At 45.4% G+C, this 21,541-nt stretch overlaps 1 protein-coding gene and 1 pseudogene across 1 annotated transcript; both read right to left on the bottom strand.

The window, feature by feature from the left end:
* Positions 1–3,635: 3,635 nt before the first annotated feature.
* LOC147992798 (uncharacterized) lies at positions 3,636–5,927 on the bottom strand (annotated as a pseudogene).
* Positions 5,928–10,573: 4,646 nt separating this feature from the next.
* LOC125529534 (sugar transporter ERD6-like 4) lies at positions 10,574–14,814 on the bottom strand. The gene is made up of 17 exons (XM_048693946.2): positions 14,347–14,814; positions 14,163–14,252; positions 13,573–13,632; positions 13,417–13,482; positions 13,097–13,162; positions 12,926–13,001; positions 12,572–12,636; positions 12,398–12,490; positions 12,214–12,294; positions 12,043–12,127; positions 11,908–11,954; positions 11,772–11,834; positions 11,632–11,691; positions 11,460–11,525; positions 11,306–11,365; positions 11,084–11,198; positions 10,574–10,979 (listed from the first exon to the last, which is right to left on the bottom strand). Exons 1-17 carry the CDS (start codon positions 14,650–14,652, stop codon positions 10,867–10,869), a joined length of 1,512 nt encoding a protein of 503 aa, XP_048549903.1. The 5' UTR covers positions 14,653–14,814; the 3' UTR covers positions 10,574–10,866.
* Positions 14,815–21,541: the final 6,727 nt, after the last annotated feature.

Genomic DNA, 21,541 nt, shown 5'->3' with positions numbered 1-21,541 from the left:
AGATCACTGTCAGTTTAGTTTTAGTTATTTCGTCCAGTTTTATGTATAAATCATCTAAATTTGAATGAAAATCATCCAGTTTGTGTAAATTTGCATCAATTTTTTTTGCTAAATTCTACTCCCTCCGTCTCAAAATTCTTGTCTTAGATTTTTCTAGATATGAATGTATATGGAGTATTTGAAATGTGACCGGCTTTCGTATGGGTATCGAGACACTTTTCCAGACTGGTCCATAGATAGATAAATGTCTGGTTTAGGGGTCCACATTGGAGCATAGGTTACAATCACTTACACAAACTTTACTACACGGACAATATTTATTAAATTTTGATATATCATCAACCAAAAGGAACGAAATTTAGCAACGTTCAGCTAAACCCAATGAAACTTAAACTAAACCTAAACTAAACTAAGCCAGGTACTAGACGGTGTCGTCGCAGACATGGCCGCCGCCGGCACCTTTGTCGTTACCGCGGCCCTTCAAGCGGCTGAAGGCCTCCCAAGGGTCGTGCCAACCCTGATCGGCCGCCTTCGTCTGGCGCAGACGCTTTGAAAACAAACTTCGGCCCCCGCCTGCCTTTGCCCTTGTCGGAGATGTGCTAGGCCAAGTGCTCAAACTCGATCAACCCCTGTATGTACTGCTGGTCGTGGATCCGGCACCGACAGTGGGCGAACGTCCACGTGGTGATGATCCTGAAATGATCCTCAGCTTAGGTCAACATGAGGTCTAAGTCGGCGAGGACCCGTCCAACGCCACGTTTGGACGTGACGAACGCTGGCTGACGCGCCATGTTGTGTCGCTCAGGCGCACCTCATCATCAGCTAGCACCTAATCGAGTTCCATCCTAGTGCCCGAGGCCATGGCTCGTGCCACCGCGACTGAGGTAGTGAATGATGCGGACACTCGTTGGCGCTTCCTCCTAGTTCATGCGATATGCGGCACTAATGCGGAAGGCGGGCGTCGGTCACGTCCGCTCTGAGTGGCATGAGGTTTGTGAGATTTCAAACATTCCGACCATGCCGCTGACGTTTGATGCATTGTGAGATTTTTACCATCCATACCGAGCCGCAGACGTCGGATGCAAAAAATTGTCCGGACCACGCTTGATGCATGGTGTTGGATGTCAGAAGATGTCCGGACCGCACGGACCATTCCTGGATACTAGACCCGCTGCATCAGTTCCCAAGGCTCCAATGTAAGAGGCATCAATATTCAGTTTAGCGTAATCATCAGGGGGTTTTGGTCCAAACAGCACCCTACGCTTCGGTACAACCCCCCACCAAAACGTATAAAGGGCAATATAGTCTTTTCACGCACCTCTCCTTTTTCATACGCATGTTCTGTTGCACGCTGTACGTACGAGGAGCCCATTTATGTGCTAACACCCACAGGTTGGCCCATTAATATATTTTTTAATATGCAAAAACAGATGCGGATAGTGTGATTCGAACTCATTACCACATTACCACATTGTATTCATACAGTGCACTAACCAACTGGTAGAGCTGATGCTGGCGTACAGACCACAACTTTTCTTATTCTTATGCTAAACAACTCGTGAACAACCTATGTACCCATGCGTTCTACAAATGTTTCTCGGCCGCAGCCGTGCCCTCGGACGTGACGTAAACAAGAAAGGCAACGCCTTGTTTAATTTTTTTCCCGGTTTTGTCTAGCCAATTTTCTACAGTTTTTTTCTCGATCTTCTTCTCTTTTTTTCATTTTCTTTTCCTTTCTAAAATTCACGAAATTTTTCTAAAATCCAGAAATTTTCATAAATCCGTGAACTGTGTTTTAAGTCCGTGTCTAATTTCTTAAACTTGTGAACTTTTTCCGAAATCACTGATTTTTTTTCAAATACATGAACGATTTTCAGATCCGCAAACCTGTCTCAATTTTTACAAACTTTTTCTAAAACCCATGATTTTTTTTCCAAAAACTCGTGCGAACAATCTATGTCCGAGTGAGAGGAAAGATGAACGAGAAGGAAATAGCCATTTCCTCTGCTTGTCATAAGCATCGGTCTTCAATGTACTCTTTGTTTAGGATATGGACTGCTACCCTGAATATTCACTAGTTTCGAACTAGGAAGGTTCATACAAACAGTTCGTATTCTTCAAAATGAGAGCATTGATGACTGTTGTATTGTTTTAAAATTAACTTTTTTTGGTTCTTGTATTATTTGTCCTGTGACATTTTTTTTGTCACGTAGCATTTTTTTCACATCCATCAAGTGAATCCATTTATTTCCCATAGTATTCTATCATCATGGCAAGCATCCATGTCAAGTTTTATTATTTTTTGTTATTCTATGCATTTTCTAGGGTTTTCTCAGTGGAAAGTCCCTAAAATACTTACCGCACGTGACGCAACGTATGTTTACTGTCCGAATTCATTTAATTTTTGCGTGGAGTACTAGGGTGACCATATTTATTCATATTTATCGCAATGTTACAAAATGTGCAGCATATTTATTTATTTATTCATATTTTTCAAAAAGTTCGAAAATATCAAAAAATGGTCGCATTTTTAGAAAAAAAATCAGATTTTTAAAATTGTTTGTGTTTCCAAATATTATTCTGAATTTTAAAAAAAATCTTGGTTTTCAAAATTTATTCAGAGTTTAAACTCTGTTCTACTTTTCGGAAAATTTGTATGCATGTTAAAAAAATCAATTTTGAATTTTTTTGCGTTCAAAAAAGTCACGTTCAAAATTCTAAAAAATTGTTCAGCTATGTCGCTGTTAATAGTCTTAATATACCGCGCTGCTCCTATGTCACTAGAGTTGGGTCAGTCTAGTGGTTGGCTCATTTTCCTGAGAGTGCAAGGTCCTATGTTCAATACCTGACGCGTGCACATTTTTTTTAGGATTTTCCAGTGTTTCAGATAGACCGACTTGCTGTTGGGCCGGCTCAGGCTACTGTTAGCCGCTGTTTATTTTCGCGAGCTGCCTCAAAAAAAAAATCGTCGCTGGCGTATTTTGAAAAAAAGACCATCATACCCTTTATTATGAAGGAGTATGAAGAGATCTCCTCCGTTGATGTGTTTAGGGGGGTTGTACCAAAGCGAAAGTGTATCTATATTGCAATTTTCACTTGCATTTTATTTTTGCAGCATCCCGCCTGCCCATGCTACAACAAATACAAAACCAAAGTATAATCTGAAGAGAGTCACTACACAGGCCCCCTTTACAAAGCCAACTCAAACTCTGAAACAATATTGTACAAGAATATACACAGCGCTGTGTGGACAGAAAAACAAAATGCCTGGCCTTCATGGAGATAGACACATGTGGTTCAGGTTACAATCGATACAAACAGTATCATCTAAGGGCGATACTGATGATCATCTCTGACCAGGAGCCGTCCAGGAGACGTCAGATTTGAGAATCCAACGGCCCAGGATCTTGTATCATGGTATCATCTAAAGCTTGGTATCACTAGATATTTTCCCCTACGGAACCTCCTCTTGGACACTGATGATCGTCGACGTTGTCACAGTAACAACTATAAACTCTTTGAAAAACTAAAAAGATCATTACATGCTGTTCAAAATGGGAGCACGACACACAAAAGCTTTCAATGTCATAACAAAAGGAAGAGCAAGTACGCACGTACAATTGTACGCAGCACACTTAAACAACATCATCAGCAGCACCATGAGTGGCAGCAGTTGTTGCATCGTCAACACTCCCGACATGGTAAAGCAACGCCCATAGGAGCGTTATCAGCTCTCCGCCCCGGGCAATGGCCTCCGCATGCTCGTCCATGTCGTCACAAGAAGCGGTTTCCGACCAGAACTCAGCAAGGGCCTTCCACGCCACCTCCTCTCCTTCCGGCAGCTCCGCCAGCCGCCACCCAAGCTCCACACCATCCCTAAGCACATGGTGCTTTGACCGCATGCTCAGCAGCTCGACCAGCCGCCCATAGTCCATTTCGGACGTTGATATTGTAATGCCAGAACCAGCAAGGGAGCGTTCGGCATCCTTCTTGACGGCCGTGTACAAGCTCTTGCACCAAACGGCATCATCGGGGAGTAGCTTGGGAGAGTACGCCACCAAATAGGCGCAGTATCGTGACAAGTGAGTGGCGACGATCTCATGGTCGGAGAGAAGTTGACGTTGTGAACTCGCCATTGCAAGGATGCTTGTGGCGACATGACACATGAGCATGGCATCAGCTACTCCTTTGGCTCCATGGAATGTCCAAAGGAGTTCCCTGCCGACCTGTAGCTGTAGTCGTAGAGGTGTTGCACCAGGGTTGCTTCGGTGCCTGATTTTTTTTTGGGTCGAACATTCTCACTGCATTGACGACGGCAACCTTCACCACTCTTGGGACCTTCTTCTTGTGGTCAGGGAGATGAAAGATAAGTCGAAGAATAACCATTGGATTAATACTTGGGTGAACCACTAGGATTGGCACTGGTTCATCTTGTCCTCCCAGTTCCCCAACAGCTTGCATCTGGAGCTCAGCACGAGACCAATGCATTTACCAACTATCAGAGATCGCCGCCAAGATGTATGTGTTACGTAGCCACAAATTAGGGCTACTTTGGTCCAGTTGGAGCAAGTGCAAGAAGTAATTTCCCTCACTTCAACAAGCACAACTAGTGCAGCAAGCAGATATACCGGAAGAAGGTCAAAGTATAATATTCCTTGATACAATTCTCCCAAACGCATCTCATCAATAGGGATATACATAGTGTCAGAAGGAGAATGACAATACACTCTATGGTAACCGATCTGGCAACCATCCGGACCACTAAACACAAGTACACAATACACGATGGCAATTAAGCAGTAGCCGATGCTTGAGAGTGAAACAGATATACTCAATATGGGTAGCCATCTTCGTGAATATGATATTGGAATGGATGTATAATAGTAATCATGAAGAAATGAAAGCTCATGTGCAATCACCCCAAGGACCCTTTCATCATCAGAATCCGTGAGCAACAAATGTCTTATAAAGTTGCTTACTTTCATAGAGGCATCCTCACTAATTGTGTACCTTGCAAACCGACACCGCAATAGCTTGAACAATGCAAATGAAAGGCATAAATCCTTGTGTTGCTCCGTTGGCCTCGGAAGGACTGTATCATCCAACTTCCAAACTTGGTCGATCGTCACTATTCCATTGTTGCTCATCCTTGTCAAGCTGTAGCCATGAGGTTGGTTTTCTACCAAAACATTGCCCTCTCTCATAACTATAAGTGGAGGAGGTATCTGCTGAGTTACTAGTCTAGCATGATGGGTTCCATAGCGTAGTTGATCCATATATCCAACAATGAGACGAGGATTACGTCCAAATGCTAATGATTTCTTGGCTTTGTACCATGCATAGTACTTGAAAAGCAGTTTGGCCAGGATAAGAGCATATGGTATTGCAAAGATGAGATAATAGATATTATCTTTAGACCATTTGACATATCCAGATGGATGACCACCTGACTCTATGATGATGTAGGCAAGGTAGGATGTCCATATTGCTTGAAGAAGCTGCACTTTAGCAGGGGTGATGCTTCGACCTTCTCTTGAATCACTGGCCACTATCGCGGTGGCATTGGTACCCACGATCTGCACAAGACCAATCCACAACATGACCAGGATCATGTGAATAATCGCTCCACAGTCAGCTGTTATGACTCGGTCGGATTTTATGTAAATGTTGAAGGTGTAAGGATTTTTTAAGGTGGAGGCAAGATAGGAGACGATGGGAAGGAACAAGGTGGTAGCTCCTAGATAGAGGAAGCGGATCAAAGGATGGCGGCGGTAGCGATGCCCGTAGGCGCCTATCCCGGCTATGACTACCATCAACATGGTGTTCAGCACTAGGAGAGCGTCGACACCCAATAGGAATCCTCTCACATGCTTGGATAAGAAACGCAATTCATCATCAGTGCAGACCTCGGTTGAATTTCCATGCATGATATATATTTACCTGGTTGTCAAATTCGAACATTAGAATACTATAGTTATTATTTGGGAAATTATCACCAAGATGCACCATTCCAAACAAAGGTATAGTAGCCTTTCTCATCAATGTGACACAGAGTCAATTGGTTAAACCATAGTGAAATGACCATACCGACCTCGTCAGAAACCATGATAAATGTTGCTAACTTTTAGAATAATTCGAGGCACTCTGTCGATCTACCGAGGACCAAGCAATCACACGAGGCATGACACCGAGATTTGTTAACGAGGTTCACCGATATGGCTACATCCCCGGGGCATGACTACGGGCGCTCCTCCCCATGACACCGTCACAATACTGCACCCCGGCCGCCCGGGCGCCGGCACACGCCGCCGGCTCCCCCGCGTGCCTGTGCTATTATGTTGGCATAGGTTACATCGTGTGTCTACCCCCGATATATATGAGAGGCCTAGGATACAAGTGTCCTACTTGGACACGACTCCATATCCTGTCTACACACCGTACGAGTCCAAGTCCAACTGTAACCTAACCTGTATAATAATATTCGATACAATTCTAACAAACTTCACCTTGGCGAATATTCTTCACCAGCTTGAATTCATCCATGCATCAAACTCCTTGTACATTGGACTTGAGATACGCCATGAGCACCGCTGCTACTCCCAGACTCCATGTGACTCCACCTGCAACTGTTGCCCCTTCTCGTCTTCTTCACAGTCAACACTCGAGCAAAAATCAAGTTTCTCATTACTCTACTTTGTGCTCCCAACTTCCGGAGTGTCCGTTCAACACAATCACACACCGACCACTGTCTGAGTGAAAATGAACAACTCACATATTGGACGCCACATATAAGAGTTACCTGAACTCAACGTCACCGCTCTTTCTTGACTGCTTGTCTGAAACTTGAAGGAATTTCACCGTCGCCCTGTGTCACCCTGAGTCAAATTCACAGTTGTCTCACCCCTTTTCCGGATAGTCTCTGGCATGTCCCACAGCTATAGCACTCCGCCTCATTCTGTATTTGTCATCCGCACTTTGCCATGTGCACTGAACAGAATAGAATATACGACCATGTACTCTCTCAGCTTTTGACAATTTCAGACTTTCCGCCACTTTCTCAGATTCTCCATGGTCAACTCCTGTCCATCAACTAGCACTGATAGACCCAGTCACCAACTTGAAGCTGGTACTCATCAACACTACTTCAGCACCCCTGCACACTTTGTCTGGCCACATGTCTGACCACCAGTGCCTTGGCCTGTCGCTGTGTCCCGTGCTTACCGCACGCCTCGCCGCTATCACCGCGTCGAGCCTCTGCTGTCCTGGTCGAGTCTCCCGGGTAGCTAGCCCCCACTGCCTCAACCCCCACTGCAGAGAACCATCGATCATCACCAACCGATGCCGAGTATCACGCCTCCATCAGACCACTGGCGCCCAGTCCGATCCACGTGTCTCTCGCTTTACCCCCTGAAATAGGCTTCGACTCTCCGTTAACTTACGCCGTAGCCCCTCCATCAGCACAGAGTGTAGTCATCTGTCAGACTCCAGCTCCATCTTCAACATGACTCCATGGTGGTTGTACGAGCCACCCCCACGCCCTGTCGACTTCAAGCTCTCATGTGTACACAACCTTCAACCCTGCGTCATTGTCTTGTCGAAGCTGCACAAGCCCTCAAGCCTGCACCACGTGTTTCCACGCCCCAGAAGTTAGCCACCATCAGCATCACGCTCCTATGTCGTCGTCGCTGAAATCACCGCCGTCTTCTGCTTTGACCAACATATCCGTCGATCCGTCAGACAGTCCAGTCCGACCCAGCCGAAATTATCCGACTGCAACCATGCTCCACCCTGCGTCGTGTCTGCACATGCATCTCCGTGCATTGCCTTGACGCCCTGCGTATGCATGATCCTGTCACGACACGCTTCAGACTCCTCCGAGCCTTATACGCATGTCACCAACCTGCCAACCTTACGGTAAAATCCCGTGCGCAATTTGCAACACTTCCAAAAGAAAATCATGTTGCATCCCAAAGCCACGTACATACCTTAGTGCAGGTTCCTTTCTTCAAACAAATCTCACGTGTATCTGTATGCACATCAACACAGGCACCGCACCTTCTCGTGCCTCGCCACACATCCCAGGTTGCACATCAGCCTCCAGCCACGCGGACTCATACGGCTTTCAGCCCGTCTCAGCCTCACACAGGCCAGCCCCAGCTAGACCAGCCGTGCGCCGCACTGCGGCCTTAGCCTCTGGCGGCCCTCCCCGTGTACGACGCGCCGCCTGCACACTGCCTCGGATCCGATCGATCCGATCTCGCCCGTTGCGCTGACTAGGGTTGCCTGCTCGCGGCCACCGCTGCCCATCGCTTCCCGCCGAGATGACCTCGAGTACGATTTTGCAGCCGCTGTTTCCGTCCGAGACTCCAGCCGCTGCACTCATGCGCCTGTACGTTGCTCCGCACGATTCCCGATTGCTTCTACCCGATCTCGTCGACAGCGCACCGTATGATCTCCACAGAACAATCACTTCCGCACATCGTCTTTGCGCCGAGCTCGACCACGATCCATCCTCTAAATCAACGAATCCGCAACCTCATTGTAACCTTGCTCATGATACCACTTGTTAGAATAATCCAAGGCACTCCGTCGATCTATTGAGGACCAAGCAATCACACGAGGCATGACACCGAGATTTGTTAACGAGGTTCACCGATATGGCTACATCCCCGGGGCATGACTACGGGCGCTCCTCCCCATGACACCGTCACAATACCGCACCCCGGCCGCCCGGGCGCCGGCACACGCCGCCGGCTTCCCCGCGTGCCTGTGCTATTATGTTGGCATAGATTACATCGTGTGTCTACCCCCGATATATATGAGAGGCCTAGGATACAAGTGTCCTACTTGGACACGACTCCATATCCTGTCTACACACCGTACGAGTCCAAGTCCAACTGTAACATAACTTGTACAATAATATTCGACACAATTCTAACATTAATTAATTAAGGCGCACCACGTACTAAATCTTGCTAACTAATTAAGGAGTACCTGAAGTTACGGTCCAGAGCACCAAGGTATTTCTGCTCGATCGACCCTGCGTCCTGACAGACTGATTGCGATGATGCGCTCCGCGTGACGTGGATATGGCCAAAGTACGTAGTACATGGAGTACTTAACGAGTGCAAATAACCTCGGTTAGTACGTCCCCTCTTTTTGTCCTTTTAATTTGATTGCGCATTGCTGAGATCAGAATCGAGAGAGAGGGAGGGAGGCACCACCTACTGTCCTTGTTTCAGCTGGAGAGCTAGCCTCGGAAGTAGTTTCCTTTTTGGTATTTTCATAGAGACAGCAACGGTGTCCCCAAGGCTCTCAATCGGCCTTGCCGTACCACCACAATGTTGGAAATGTTGACAAGAAGAATGTGTCTCCTGCTCTGTTTACCCATCTAAAACAAAATCAGTGTTCTTGCTTACATTTTTATTTAGTTTTGCAAACCTCACGGCTGACGGTAATGGTACAGTAATAAATGGAACACCAAAGTAATCTGCCGAGTCACTTCATTGACTGGGGGGTAGTCTCTGTCGACTGCATCGCTGGGTGTGTGTGTGTGTTTTAATTATTTGGATTGCTTACCACATGTGTCATGTGGTGTGTGTGTGTGTGTGTGTGTGTGTGTGTTTTGAGAAGAAGAAGACCAGATTACCCTGGAGCAGAATACACTTTGTTTCTGCACTTCTTTTGGACTGGCCTTGTCACGGATGGGGGGATAGGCCAGCCCATGAACACGAATAAAACTGTGTGGGTAGGTAACTGGCCCCCCTCGAAAAAAAAGGTGGGTAATGGGTTTTGCAATCCGGTCTGTTAGTAGTACGGTAATCGAGGTGGAAAACCGAAAACACTGCAGGCAGAAGGGGAGAATTTCGGGGGCTCCAAGGAGGGAATTCGGCCTGACCACCCAAACGAAATCAGTTGAATTTTTTAGAGCTATGGATTGAACTGGAAAGCCAACAAAGACACGTCTCACACTCCCACTGGACAAAAATCCGACCTAAACCGAAATGAACAGACGGCCGATGATTAGACAGTTCCTAGAACATTTATGTTGCGGTTGCAACACACGTGCAATTATCTAGTATGAGTATAAGACAAGGACAACCTGAAGTTCATTGTCCAAGGCCATCAATCTAAAAGTCAAGTCAGAAGGCCTTGCCACCATAATGATGGAAATGTGACAAGACTGTGTCTTCTGTTCTGTTTACCCATCTTTTTTTCGTGAATACGCAAAGCTTGTGTATCTTTCATTGATAGAAGGAGTTGAAATGAGAATACAGAGGGGTACATCGCATGGCACAACCAGTGATGGCATGAACATGGTGCCCAAAACAGAGAGACATGAAATGCTCAGCCTAAATAGGAGGTACAACACAGCGCTAAACCTAAACTACCCAGACCAACAAAAACAACCCAAACTAAGACAATGCCCTAACACTCGGAATCTAGTACCAGACACGGCATAAGCCAGCAAGACGGCGCCTTTATGAAAGGGAACGACGCCATGACGCCGCTGTTGTCGGACTCAAGGAACTGGATATGGGGTTTCCCCGGCACTCGAAGAGCCGTTTACCCATCTCAGAAACTAGTATTCTCGCTTACATTTTATTTCGAAAAATCTCGGCTGACGATGGTACAGTAAACACAAAACCGCAGTATAATCTGATGAGAGTCACTACACAGGCCCTCTTTACAAAGCCAACTGAAAGTCTGAACCAATGTTGTACAAGAATATACACAACTTTGTATGGACAGAAAAAATGCTTGACCTTCATCGAGGAAGAATCGTCTTGGACTTGTACAAAACTAAAACAATGCCCAACTTGCAGAACAATGCCATTCAGGAAGAATTACTCCGGCCTCCGGGGCTCAGCGGAATGACCACTGTATCTCCTCGAGCGTTCTTCCCTTGGTTTCCGGCACCCAGAGGATGACGAACACGAGTGTAAAGGCGCTCACGAGCATATAGGACACAAAGGTACCTGCAGAGATAATTGTAAAACATAAGTAACTTGCGTCAGGCTATGGCTTCATAATAATTCTGCTACTCTAGGGGAACAGAGAAAGCACAAGAGTGAGTGTGAACCTCCAGCACTCCAGCTGAGCAGCAAGTTTGCTGTCATCGTTATCCCAAAGGAAGTGAGCCAATTGGCAAGCGTCGCGAAGCTTCCTGCAAGACTCTTGATGCTCACCGGAAGGATCTGTAAACATAACAAGTCCAAAAGTATGGTTATGTGAATGCTCCAGTGACAATGCGACATAACAAAATAGTTTTATGAACTATGATGAGTATGCAAATTCTAAGTACCTCAGACATTATGACCCATGGAATGGCGCCCATACCAAAGGAGAAGGCGATAACATAAGCCTGAATGAAGTGTCAAGTTAGTATTTCAGGCACATCTTGCATATTTGCGATGTAATTTTTCAGACCAAACAATTTAACTGACGGATGAACGTACCACAATAGCAAGCAAGGAGACCATGCTCAATATGTAATACATATGAGAATCTTGTGAAACAGTGTCCTGGAAAAAAATTAAACCATCATTATATAAGAAAATGTTCAGCAGATTGACAGAACAGGTCCTGTGATTTATTGTGTTACCCTGTAGTACAGAAACCTGAACATACCTTGATAAAAAATATGACGGCAACCGCAAGAAGGCTTATAGTCATCCCAGCAGAAGATATCTGGAAGTTGAAGTGAGAGCTAGATTATAGTTACAGACAACTACAGTAACAAACTAGTTTCACAGGGAGGAGGAAGTTACGATGAGTAGGATACGCCGGCCAGCCCTGTCTAGTAACCAGGTTGTAACTAGAGTGGCAAGAACCTGATGAAAAATGCTGTCAGCAGCATAATGTGAACTACTAAGAGACAAGAAAAAAATCTGTCGAGTTACACACCTGAATACCTCCAAGCCCACATGTGGCCAAGTCACTGTTTGTAATACCTGAAGAGCTTTTCATGTTAAATCTAGCAGCTAATAAGTTGGCTATAATATAACAATGAAAAACTGTCTAACAAATTGTTCAACTTACCTGCAGCTTTGAAGATGCTACTAGCATAAAACAGTATAGCGTTGATTCCGCTTAGCTGTTGTAGTACAAGCAGGCCAATTCCTAGCTGCCAAGTTGTGCCACAATCACAATTATTACAGGACGTAATTATGAATTTTGGTATGAAATAGACCGGGAAGTTAAGGAGGTTACAATCAGGGGCATGCGGAATTTCTTTTGGTTTAACTCTTGGAAACGGATCGCCGCCCTTTTGTTTGCTGATGTTACTGCTCTCTGCATAATGTTCGCAAACATTAACATTGGTGACTAAGCTAAAAATACTACACATAGATTTTTGCAGTTAGTCAGTCCAGAAGAAAAAAAGGCAGGTGCTTGCCTTTATATCATTCACTTCTGAGGTGATGTCAGTCTCAAATCCCCTCAAAACTTGTAGAGAGGTCTCAAAGTCCTCCATCTTGTTCATCTTTGCCTAAAGATTGATGCACAAAAGTGGTTAATAACAATAATCAGAATGATGCAGAACTTTGTATCAACATTTGCGTATACAAACCAGCCATCTTGGAGATTCTGGAATGAAGAATAGGCCTGGTATCAATATTGTGCATGGCAAGATTCCTACAACAATGACATGCCAGAGATTTGAATCAGAAATAGTCGGAGATTTAGAAGCGCCGGAGCCCACAAACACAAAGTACTAGCATAATCAGCACTGTTTACTGACACAGTATCTTTCTCTCTAAAAACTGAAATGAAATATTTGCCTAGGGTATCTCAGGATTCTAGTCATATTTGTCAACATGGCATTTACTGTTACTACTCTTGTGAACTGAAATATCAGAAGTTTACTGAATACTGACAGCGAAAACATCAAATTCAGTAATGTGTCAGGACTAAGTCATGTTACCTATCACTGCAAGCATCCTCCAAGGAACAAACATGCCGAGAATATAGGCCAACACAATACCAATCGTTACCGACAACTGCAGAATGAACAATTGCATAATTAGTCCAACAAAAAAACAAGCTTAAGTCTTGGTCTGACGAAAAGACAAGTTGCTTGTGAGGATGAGCATACCTGGTTCACGGAGCCTAGAGCGCCTCTCATGTTCTGAGGAGAAATCTCTGCTATGTATACTGGCACCTGTTATGACAAAAATAACAGATCAGGACTATGTCTTGTAACTAGTCCAAGATTCTTTTTTTTCGAAACGACTAGTCCAAGATTCTTCTAACAACAAATAAACACCATACTGTGGATGCTACATGTTGTCCCCATACTACTGACATCCTGTTGATCTTTTTTTCTGAATAACTTAACTAGATAGACACATCGAAACATAGATCTTCAATGCAAAAATATTAAGCAGGCACAAAACAGAGTGTTCTTATACTAACCGTGTAGGATATGACACCGACCCCAAATCCTTCAAGCAAACGTCCCATATACAGAAAAGAAGTGTCCTGTAAAACAAACGCCGACAAGCGTCAGGTTCAGAAGCAGGAACAGCAAGTGGTGAAACAAATTCTCTGGAAAATGCACTACTGTCATACTTTTGCGAAGGAGATGGCAAGCCAGCCGATGATGTTAGGAATAGCAGCAATCATCAATGACTGGAAAATGAATGAGCAAGCTTGTTAGAAATAAACAGAAGAGCATTAGTTCAGCTAGCTACCGAAACATTGCGACGATACGCCCAAAAATCAGAAGTTTGACACATCAGTAATGCTCCACCCCCACATTTGGTTCATTTCAATTCCTTGATTACCATACCAATGACAACCAAGAGCTGACTCATGGACCTGATAAGGTCAAAACCCCAATGCAGCAGATTGTGCCGGCAAGGCAGCGATTCTGGAGCGCATAATTTCAAGTCACCGAAATAAAATGATCAGCATTTGATATACAAAATCACACCCACTTGATTTGATTTGATTTGATTTGAATTAACCGAAAGATTGCATTGCTATTGGTTGTAGTGTACCATCAATCAACAAATCATTGACGTTGACCCTTGTGAACTTTCAGGCCACATGCAGCAGCAAACTAATCCATCTGGCAACGATATACTACTGACAGCTGACAGCAACCGCATAGAGGAATGACCAAGCAGGTCAAGGAAAGAAAGAAAGAAAAATCTCACCCCTTTGCGGCCAATGTGCTCGGCCATCTGCCCGCTGGCGATGGCGCCGACCATGGCGCCGACGTTGGACAGCGAGCCGAACACCGAGAACTGCAGGGCGCGCGGGCAGCGTCAATTAGTACTAAGATACCGAGCCAAGCCAGAGAGAGAGAGGCAATGAATTAATGGAGAATAAACGACGGACCTCGGAGATGGAGAGGTTGAGGTCGCGGATGATGGCGGCCTGGGTGGGGGAGGAGAAGCCGCCGGTGAAGCCGAACTGGATGGGGCCGAGCGCGACGATCATGGTGCAGAGGAAGGCCGAGACGTGCGACTCCCGCATGATGGCCATGGAGGAGGTCCCCGCCGTGAGGCTGGACTGGCGCGACCCCATCCTGTACCAGCTCCCCGTGTTCACCAGCAGCGGCTGCTTCCGCGCGTCATGGTCGCTCCCGCTCTCGTACCCTCCCCCTCCGCCTCCCCCGCCCCTGCCGCTGCTGCCGCCGTTCATGGCACCTCGCTCTCCTAGCTCTCTCTGTCTGTCGATGGCGACCTCGCCGGACGGATGAGCGAGAGAGAGATGGGAGAAGAAGAGGGGGAGAAGATCGGAGGAAGACGATGCGACCCTACGCTGCGCCTCCCGTTGAAATGGGGAAGAGGAGAGGGGCGTGGGTTGTCTGTCCGTCCGTCCGTCCTGCTTGCCGGTCGTGCTCCGAGGCGGGCCCACTTGGCAGTCACTCGGGCGGAGAGCTGGACGAAGTGGTGGTGGGCCCAACTTGCTCTTATCTTACGACCTCTCGCTGTCTCGTCTGGATATTTTTCCGAGCGACGACTACTCGTGGGTCGATATATGGAAAAGTAGTAAGCGTCAATCAATGTCCATAATTGTTCAGAAATTATAAACAACGTTAAGGATTTGGCCCTGGCAAATCAAACGTTTTCGACGACAATTTTGTTGACTCGACGAAGGATGACAAGTTTAATTGACACACGCAACAAATTTCTGATAAAAAACACATTGAGCATGGATTTGTCATGCTTGCCAACTAAATTAGTCATCTCGCGTCACTAAAATTGTCATAGAAAACTTTCGATTTGCCATGATCAAATTCGAAACGTTCGGGATTTATTGGGGTCCTAATTGCTTGCTAAATAATACTCCGACGTTGTGGGTCACTAGATATGGAACATCTTATATTTGTTTACAGATGTAGTTTTCTTTCCTATGAGTACATATCTGGTGGAAACCACATATTCAGTGGAAGCATGGAAACTTCATCCTGTGCCGTTGGATAGGAAGTGTGTGGTGTGAGATGATAAGATGTACAAACTGCAAAAACAACCCCGTAATCTTAATGTACGGTGGTACATTATCCTAACGGAAGCTGAGCCATCCCGTGCCTTAAACCATGGAGCTATCCCGATTCAATTTTCTTCCATCAACAACTAGGGTTAGGAGATCTGGAGATGGTGGCTTCGGCCAACAAGACGCCCTCGTTCCGCGCACGGCCGGCGACCGGCGACCGGCGCGACTAATTCCTCTCCAGCGGCTGCCTTCTCTCCTCTCCGGCCGGTGGCCCACTGCGCCAACCCACCACGACGACCTCGTTCCCGCAGGGCCGGCGACCGACTGGCGCGGCTAATTCCGTTGCGGCAGCTGGCTTCTCTCTCTCCGACGTATGGCGCACCGGGCCAATCCTCCTCTGAGCGCTCCCCATCGAATTGGTACTGGATCCAGGTCCGAAGGTATGAGGATTTCTATCACATTGTTCATCTTCTATGATGTGCCATATTCTCTTCTAGTTGGGCTAGATTTGCCAAGGAAATATAGAGGACAAGGTCGTGGATTCTGGTTGTCTCTTTCAAGATTAGCCTTCTGAACAGGATCTACAAAGCCTTTTTCCTCAACTGAAGCAGTTTCAGTAGCCTCTCTGTAGATCTGAAAATAAGCATATCCAGAAAACTTTTTACACTAGATATAGCCATAAAGCAACCACGTACACAGTCGTTTATCACAAGAATCTGTCACCAACTGGAATGTAGAACACTTGAACTCTCAGTTTATGTAATGCAAAAAACACATATTTCCAGCATGCATAGTCCATGATCAAAGAACTAATTATACACTGAAAAACTGGGCACACAAGATCAATGTACACGCAAACCAAGATCCAGCAAGTTCAGTTTAGATTTTCGTCTTGAGGAAGTTGGTAAAGTCTAATTCATCTGGTATGCAGTTGTTATATTAATGCAGCAACAGGTATGTCCTATCATGCTAATTTGACAATACTGTACAACATGATGGTTGTTCTAGGCATATTTATTAGTGTATAGTTATTAAATGAAGGAAATCATTACTTCTTATAGACTTTTGTGTGATATGCTGGGATATAAGAAAGGAGTTGAAACTGTTTGAGCATAGGAAAATTGTATGAATGATGTTAGCTATCAGTTTTAATTTATATTGCAATTGATTGGGGAAGTGAGCTGAGATTAGGTATTCCTAACATTTGAATGTTCTTTCTAACATGATTACGGTACATTCATTTGGACTTAGTTTAGAGAATACTTCTAAAATTTTGCTTGCTAATAAATACAACACATTGATGTATCTATATTTGTAGATTTGTTTTGAAATTCGTTTCAAAAAATTAGGTATAATTTCTTGCTATTTTTCCTAGTGCCCTGACCAATTGAACTTTTTTGTTCCAGGTTGCTTGGTGGCACTAGCTTCAGCAAGTTATTAGGACTAATATACTATGGCATTGTGATCTTATCTAGTGTACTGGAGCCATTAGCTATTGGCGCTAGACTTATGCAAGTTATTAGCTAGCTATGTGCTCTATGACTGATCGATGTATAAAGCTACAGATTTGCCATCAGTTAGTGATGCTCTATTTTGTAACTTTGTACTGTAGTAAAGCATTATCTTAAGTGACTGAATAAGATTGATGCTGCATAATGACACTGTGTGCAACTGACCTGATTGCTTTAAGTTTATTATTTAAACAATGATTTCAATTGTTGGAATGTGCTGTGCGAAGTGCAGGTGTGTTCTGGAGCTGGGCAATGGTTTTGATTATGGTTGACGAAAATGATCTGGGCAATGGTTTTGGCTGTTGTTTGTTCTACTTGGATTTGCAAGGAACTGGGCAGACTTCAATATTATATTATGATTCTAATCTAAACGCTATTAGGATATCAAATATCGAATTAAGCTAGCTGTGATATGGGGATCATATATGGAGAAGCACAGGTGTATGTGGGGACATGTGCAGACTTGTTGTAATACTTGGAATCGATAGGGGGTTATGTGTAAAATAGAATGCTGGCAACAGGCGTTTTTCTGCAAAACTGCATGTAGCAGTTATGGCTGAATCTAGTCCATAGATACAAGATCCAACAGCCTATGCTCAAGTTTTCATGCTTCCACTGAATATGTGGTTTCCACCTGATATTGTCTCCTTTCCTATTCTACTTTTTTTGTATGCAAACGGCCATATATTAAGTAACATAAACACTTGCAAAAGCACTCATATGCATCCAAATTCTTAGGGAGTCGAGGTCTTTTTCCTTTTGCATTCCCCAGCGATGGCGTCGGTAGCAAAGCCTTGTCACCTTTTGAGAATGTTTAGATCCACCGGTAGACAATGAATTGTTTGTCTTCTATCAAATCTCTCTTATTTAAAGTATATGTAATTTCGGCTTATGTTACTTTCTTCCCTTTGTCCTCTCCTTGCTCACTCCACCTCCTTTTCGGCACTGTTGGTTTTTTATGGCATTTTCCTTAGAACTGCTTTAATTGTCTCACATCTTACATTTTTAAAATAAAATCATGTTTTACCTAACCGAAATGTATTGATTCATTATTTGTGTAAACATGACGATTGCGTAGTACACAATATTTGTGCTCCTGTGCAACACACTAACCATTTTATCTAGTATTATAACATTTGTTTTTCTTCTCTGGCACAAAACTGAGAAATGAACCGCCTAGTAGCTGTCAAAAGAAAGAAAAGAAGTCCAGCGCCCAGTTGTGTGTTTGATAGAATACTATTGTCACGGAAAATGCAGCGCACGTTGGTGCCAAGAGGGATCCACATCGACATATGTGGTAGGTGGGCATCAGATTGGATCAGGGGAGCCATCTCGTGCAATCATGCTTTGATGTGATGGCCTTTGTGTTTATCGTGGAGTACTAGTTAACTACTTAATCATCGACCGGGCGGTGGTGAGAAAGAGACATGCTGCCGAAATGAGGACGTACATACTCCTCGTGATTATGTACCCCGCTTCAGGTGGTTAGGAACGGCCTTTGAAAATCATCCAACAATTCACGACATGGACACAGTCGTGTACCAATCACGTCGCAACATTTTGAATCCAAATGCGAACCGCACTTTGAGAAATGGAAGCAACGGTTCAGCCATGAATTTTTCTTCGGAGTGGATGAAAATGGCTCCACCGACAGGGGTGGAGATACTCCGGTATATTGCTGGAAGAAGATTGGAATGCACACCAAAAGGTGATCGAAATAAATAGGATAGAAGTCTTTCAAAATCGCTCCCAGACGGGTCTTCAGATCTACTCCATCCATCCGGAAATACTTGTCATTAAAATGGATGAAAATGGATGTATCTAGAACTAAAATACATCTAGATACATCCATTTCAATGACAAGTATTTTCGGATGGAGGGAGTACAGTCTTGATGTGTGCCGCTATGCTACCAAAACGAGAAGAATTGTGATGCAACTCCTTCCCACCACGCTGACGCTCCTCTGGATGGTGTTGGCAACCTCATGTCCATGTAAATTCTTCAGATCAACATGATTAATTAGGGCTCCTTTGAATCAAAGGATGTTTTATAGGATTTCTGGAGGATTGAAATCCTTAGGATTCTTTTTCCTATGTTGGTTCTTTGATTTATATGATTTTTGTGTTAAACACAATTGTATACGTGTTGTAGCGTGGCAGGAGATTGCATTACTTGCGCATATATGCTAGGTAGTTAGGAAGGACATTTATCTTAACTAGAGTCCTTATCTCTACCTCTTTCTTTCTTCTCAAGCTTGTAATCTCAACTGCTGTATGCGCTATCCAGGGAGGTGCACCCCTGGCCTTTATAACACGCAACAGCGCCCCCACGATGGGTAAGACGCTTTCGCCTATTCGCACATGGTATCAGAGCCTCCTCTTCCAAACCATAGCTGCTCCATAGTCCCAAGCCATGTCTTCCTCCAGCGCCGCCCCAAGCAATCTCGGTCAGGTCATGGAGAAGCTCTCCCGGACAAACTACGTCCTGTGGCGAACTCAGGTTACGCCGCAGCTGAGGGGAGCCGGGCTCTTCGGCTACGTCGATGGGACGATGCCGGAACCCACCCGCCTCCTCGTCACCAAGGACAAGGAAGGCAAGGAGTCGTCTGAGCTAAACCCTCTCCATCCCATCTGGGTGAGGGAGGATCAACAAGTTCTCGGCTACCTCCTCAACAACCTCTCCAAGGAAGTGCTGATCGCGGTGACCACGGTCACCACCGCGCATGCCCTCTGGGTGGCGCTTGCAGGCATGTTTTCTTCTCAATCTTTGAGCCGTGTAAATAATATTCGCACTACCTTGATCAATGCACAGAAGGGCACCCAATCGGTTGCTGCATACTACGCTCATATGCGTGGCCTTGCCGATGAACTCGTCGCGGCCGGCAAGCCCATCCAGGATGATGAGCTCATCTCCTACCTGCTGCATGGGCTGGATATGGACTACCAGCCCCTCGTCTCCGCCCTCGACGCCCGTGTCACGCCGGTCTCCATCGACGAGCTGTACTCCATGCTGAGCAACTTTGATCAGCGTGTGGCACAGTTCCACAGCACCGGCGGCGGCTTCAAGTCTTCGGCCAACGCCGCCACTCGCGGGCGCGGCGGGTACTCCTCGCGCTCTCGCGGTCCTCCTCGACACAAGGGCAAGCAAGGTGGCGGCGGCTCCAGCAACTCCTCTCGCGGCGGACGTCCCAACTTCACCAACAATAGGGGCCGTCGCGGCGGGGGTGGCAGCGGTGGTGGCTCGGGCAGATCACGTCCTGATGCCGTTCGTTGCCAGATCTGCGGCAAGCCTGGCCACACGGCCAAGTACTGCTGGTATCGTTTCGATGAAGACGATGCCTCCTCTGAAGAAGATGACAAGATAGCTACCGCTGCTGATGGGTCATATGGCGTTGATACTAATTGGTATCTTGACAGCGGCACTGCCAACCACCTCACGGGAGAACTTGAGAAGGTGACTCTTCGTGAGAAATATCATGGCAAAGACCAAATTCACACGGCAAGTGGTGCAGGTATGAGGATAAGTCACATAGGTCATTCGGTTATACGTACCCCTTCTCGCAAGATTCACCTTAGAAAATTTTTGCATGTTCCTAGTGCCAACAAAAATCTTCTCTCCGTTCATCGCATTACCATTGATAATCATGTATTCACTGAATTCCATCATTTCTTCTTTTTGATCAAGGATCAGGCCACGAGGAAAATTCTCTATCGAGGTAGATGTGTTCGAGGGCTTTACCCGTTGATTACAGAGTTTAGAAGATCAAATAAACAAGCTTTGTGGTGCTATCAAGCTTTCGTCCACACGATGGCACGATCGTTTAGGACATGCATCTTTTTCTTTGGTTGAACGTTTGCTTAGGAAAAATAAGCTCCCATTTGTTGGTGAGCGGAATATTGAAACTATTCGTGATTCTTGCCAAAGAGCAAAATGTCATCAATTACCTTACCCTATATCTACTAGTGTTTCCACTCAACCTTTGCAATTGATATTCTCTGATGTTTGGGTCCTGCCCCTACCTCGGTTGGTCGACACACATACTATGTTAGCTTTATTGATGACTATAGCAAATTTTCTTGGATTTACCTTCTCAAGAAAAGATCCGATGTTTTTCAAGTGTTCAAAAATTTTCAAGCACTTGTAGAACGCAAGTTTGACAGCAAAATTCTTGCTGTCCAATCCGACTGGGGGGGGGGGGAGTATGAGAAGCTCAACTCCTTCTTTCAAACTCTTGGCATATCCCATCATGTGTCATGCCCTCACGCTCACCAATAAAACGGATCGGCCGAACGCAAACATAGGCACATAGTGGAGGTTGGTCTAGCTCTTCTTGCCGGCGCTTCTATGCCCCTTAAATTTTGGGACGAAGCGTTTCTCACGGCCGTTCACATTATCAACATGCTTCCTAGTCGAGTTATCAACAACCACACACCCACCAAACGACTCCTTCATGTCAAACCCGACTACACATCACTTCGTGTTTTTGGGTGTGCCTGTTGGCCTAATCTTCAACCGTACAACTCTCGCAAGCTCATGTTTCGCTCAAAACAATGTGTCTTTCTCGGGTATAGTTCTCAACACAA

This window comes from Triticum urartu, chromosome 1A (genome assembly GCF_056163025.1).
Source record: "Triticum urartu cultivar PI428250 chromosome 1A, HENAU_Tu73, whole genome shotgun sequence".
Taxonomy (NCBI): Eukaryota; Viridiplantae; Streptophyta; class Magnoliopsida; order Poales; family Poaceae; genus Triticum; species Triticum urartu.
This window is presented reverse-complemented; position numbering and strand designations above follow the sequence as displayed.

Bases quoted from the DNA above. Each gene is read 5' to 3' on its own strand.
- LOC125529534 (XM_048693946.2), bottom strand. From the start codon at position 14,652: ATGAACGGCGGCAGCAGCGGCAGGGGCGGGGGAGGCGGAGGGGGAGGG. The intron at 13,483-13,572 runs GTATGACAGTAG...TTTGTTTTACAG, and splicing joins TTGCCATCTCCTTCGCAAAA to GACACTTCTTTTCTGTATAT. The intron at 11,199-11,305 runs GTACTTAGAATT...TTATGTTTACAG, and splicing joins CATGGGTCATAATGTCTGAG to ATCCTTCCGGTGAGCATCAA.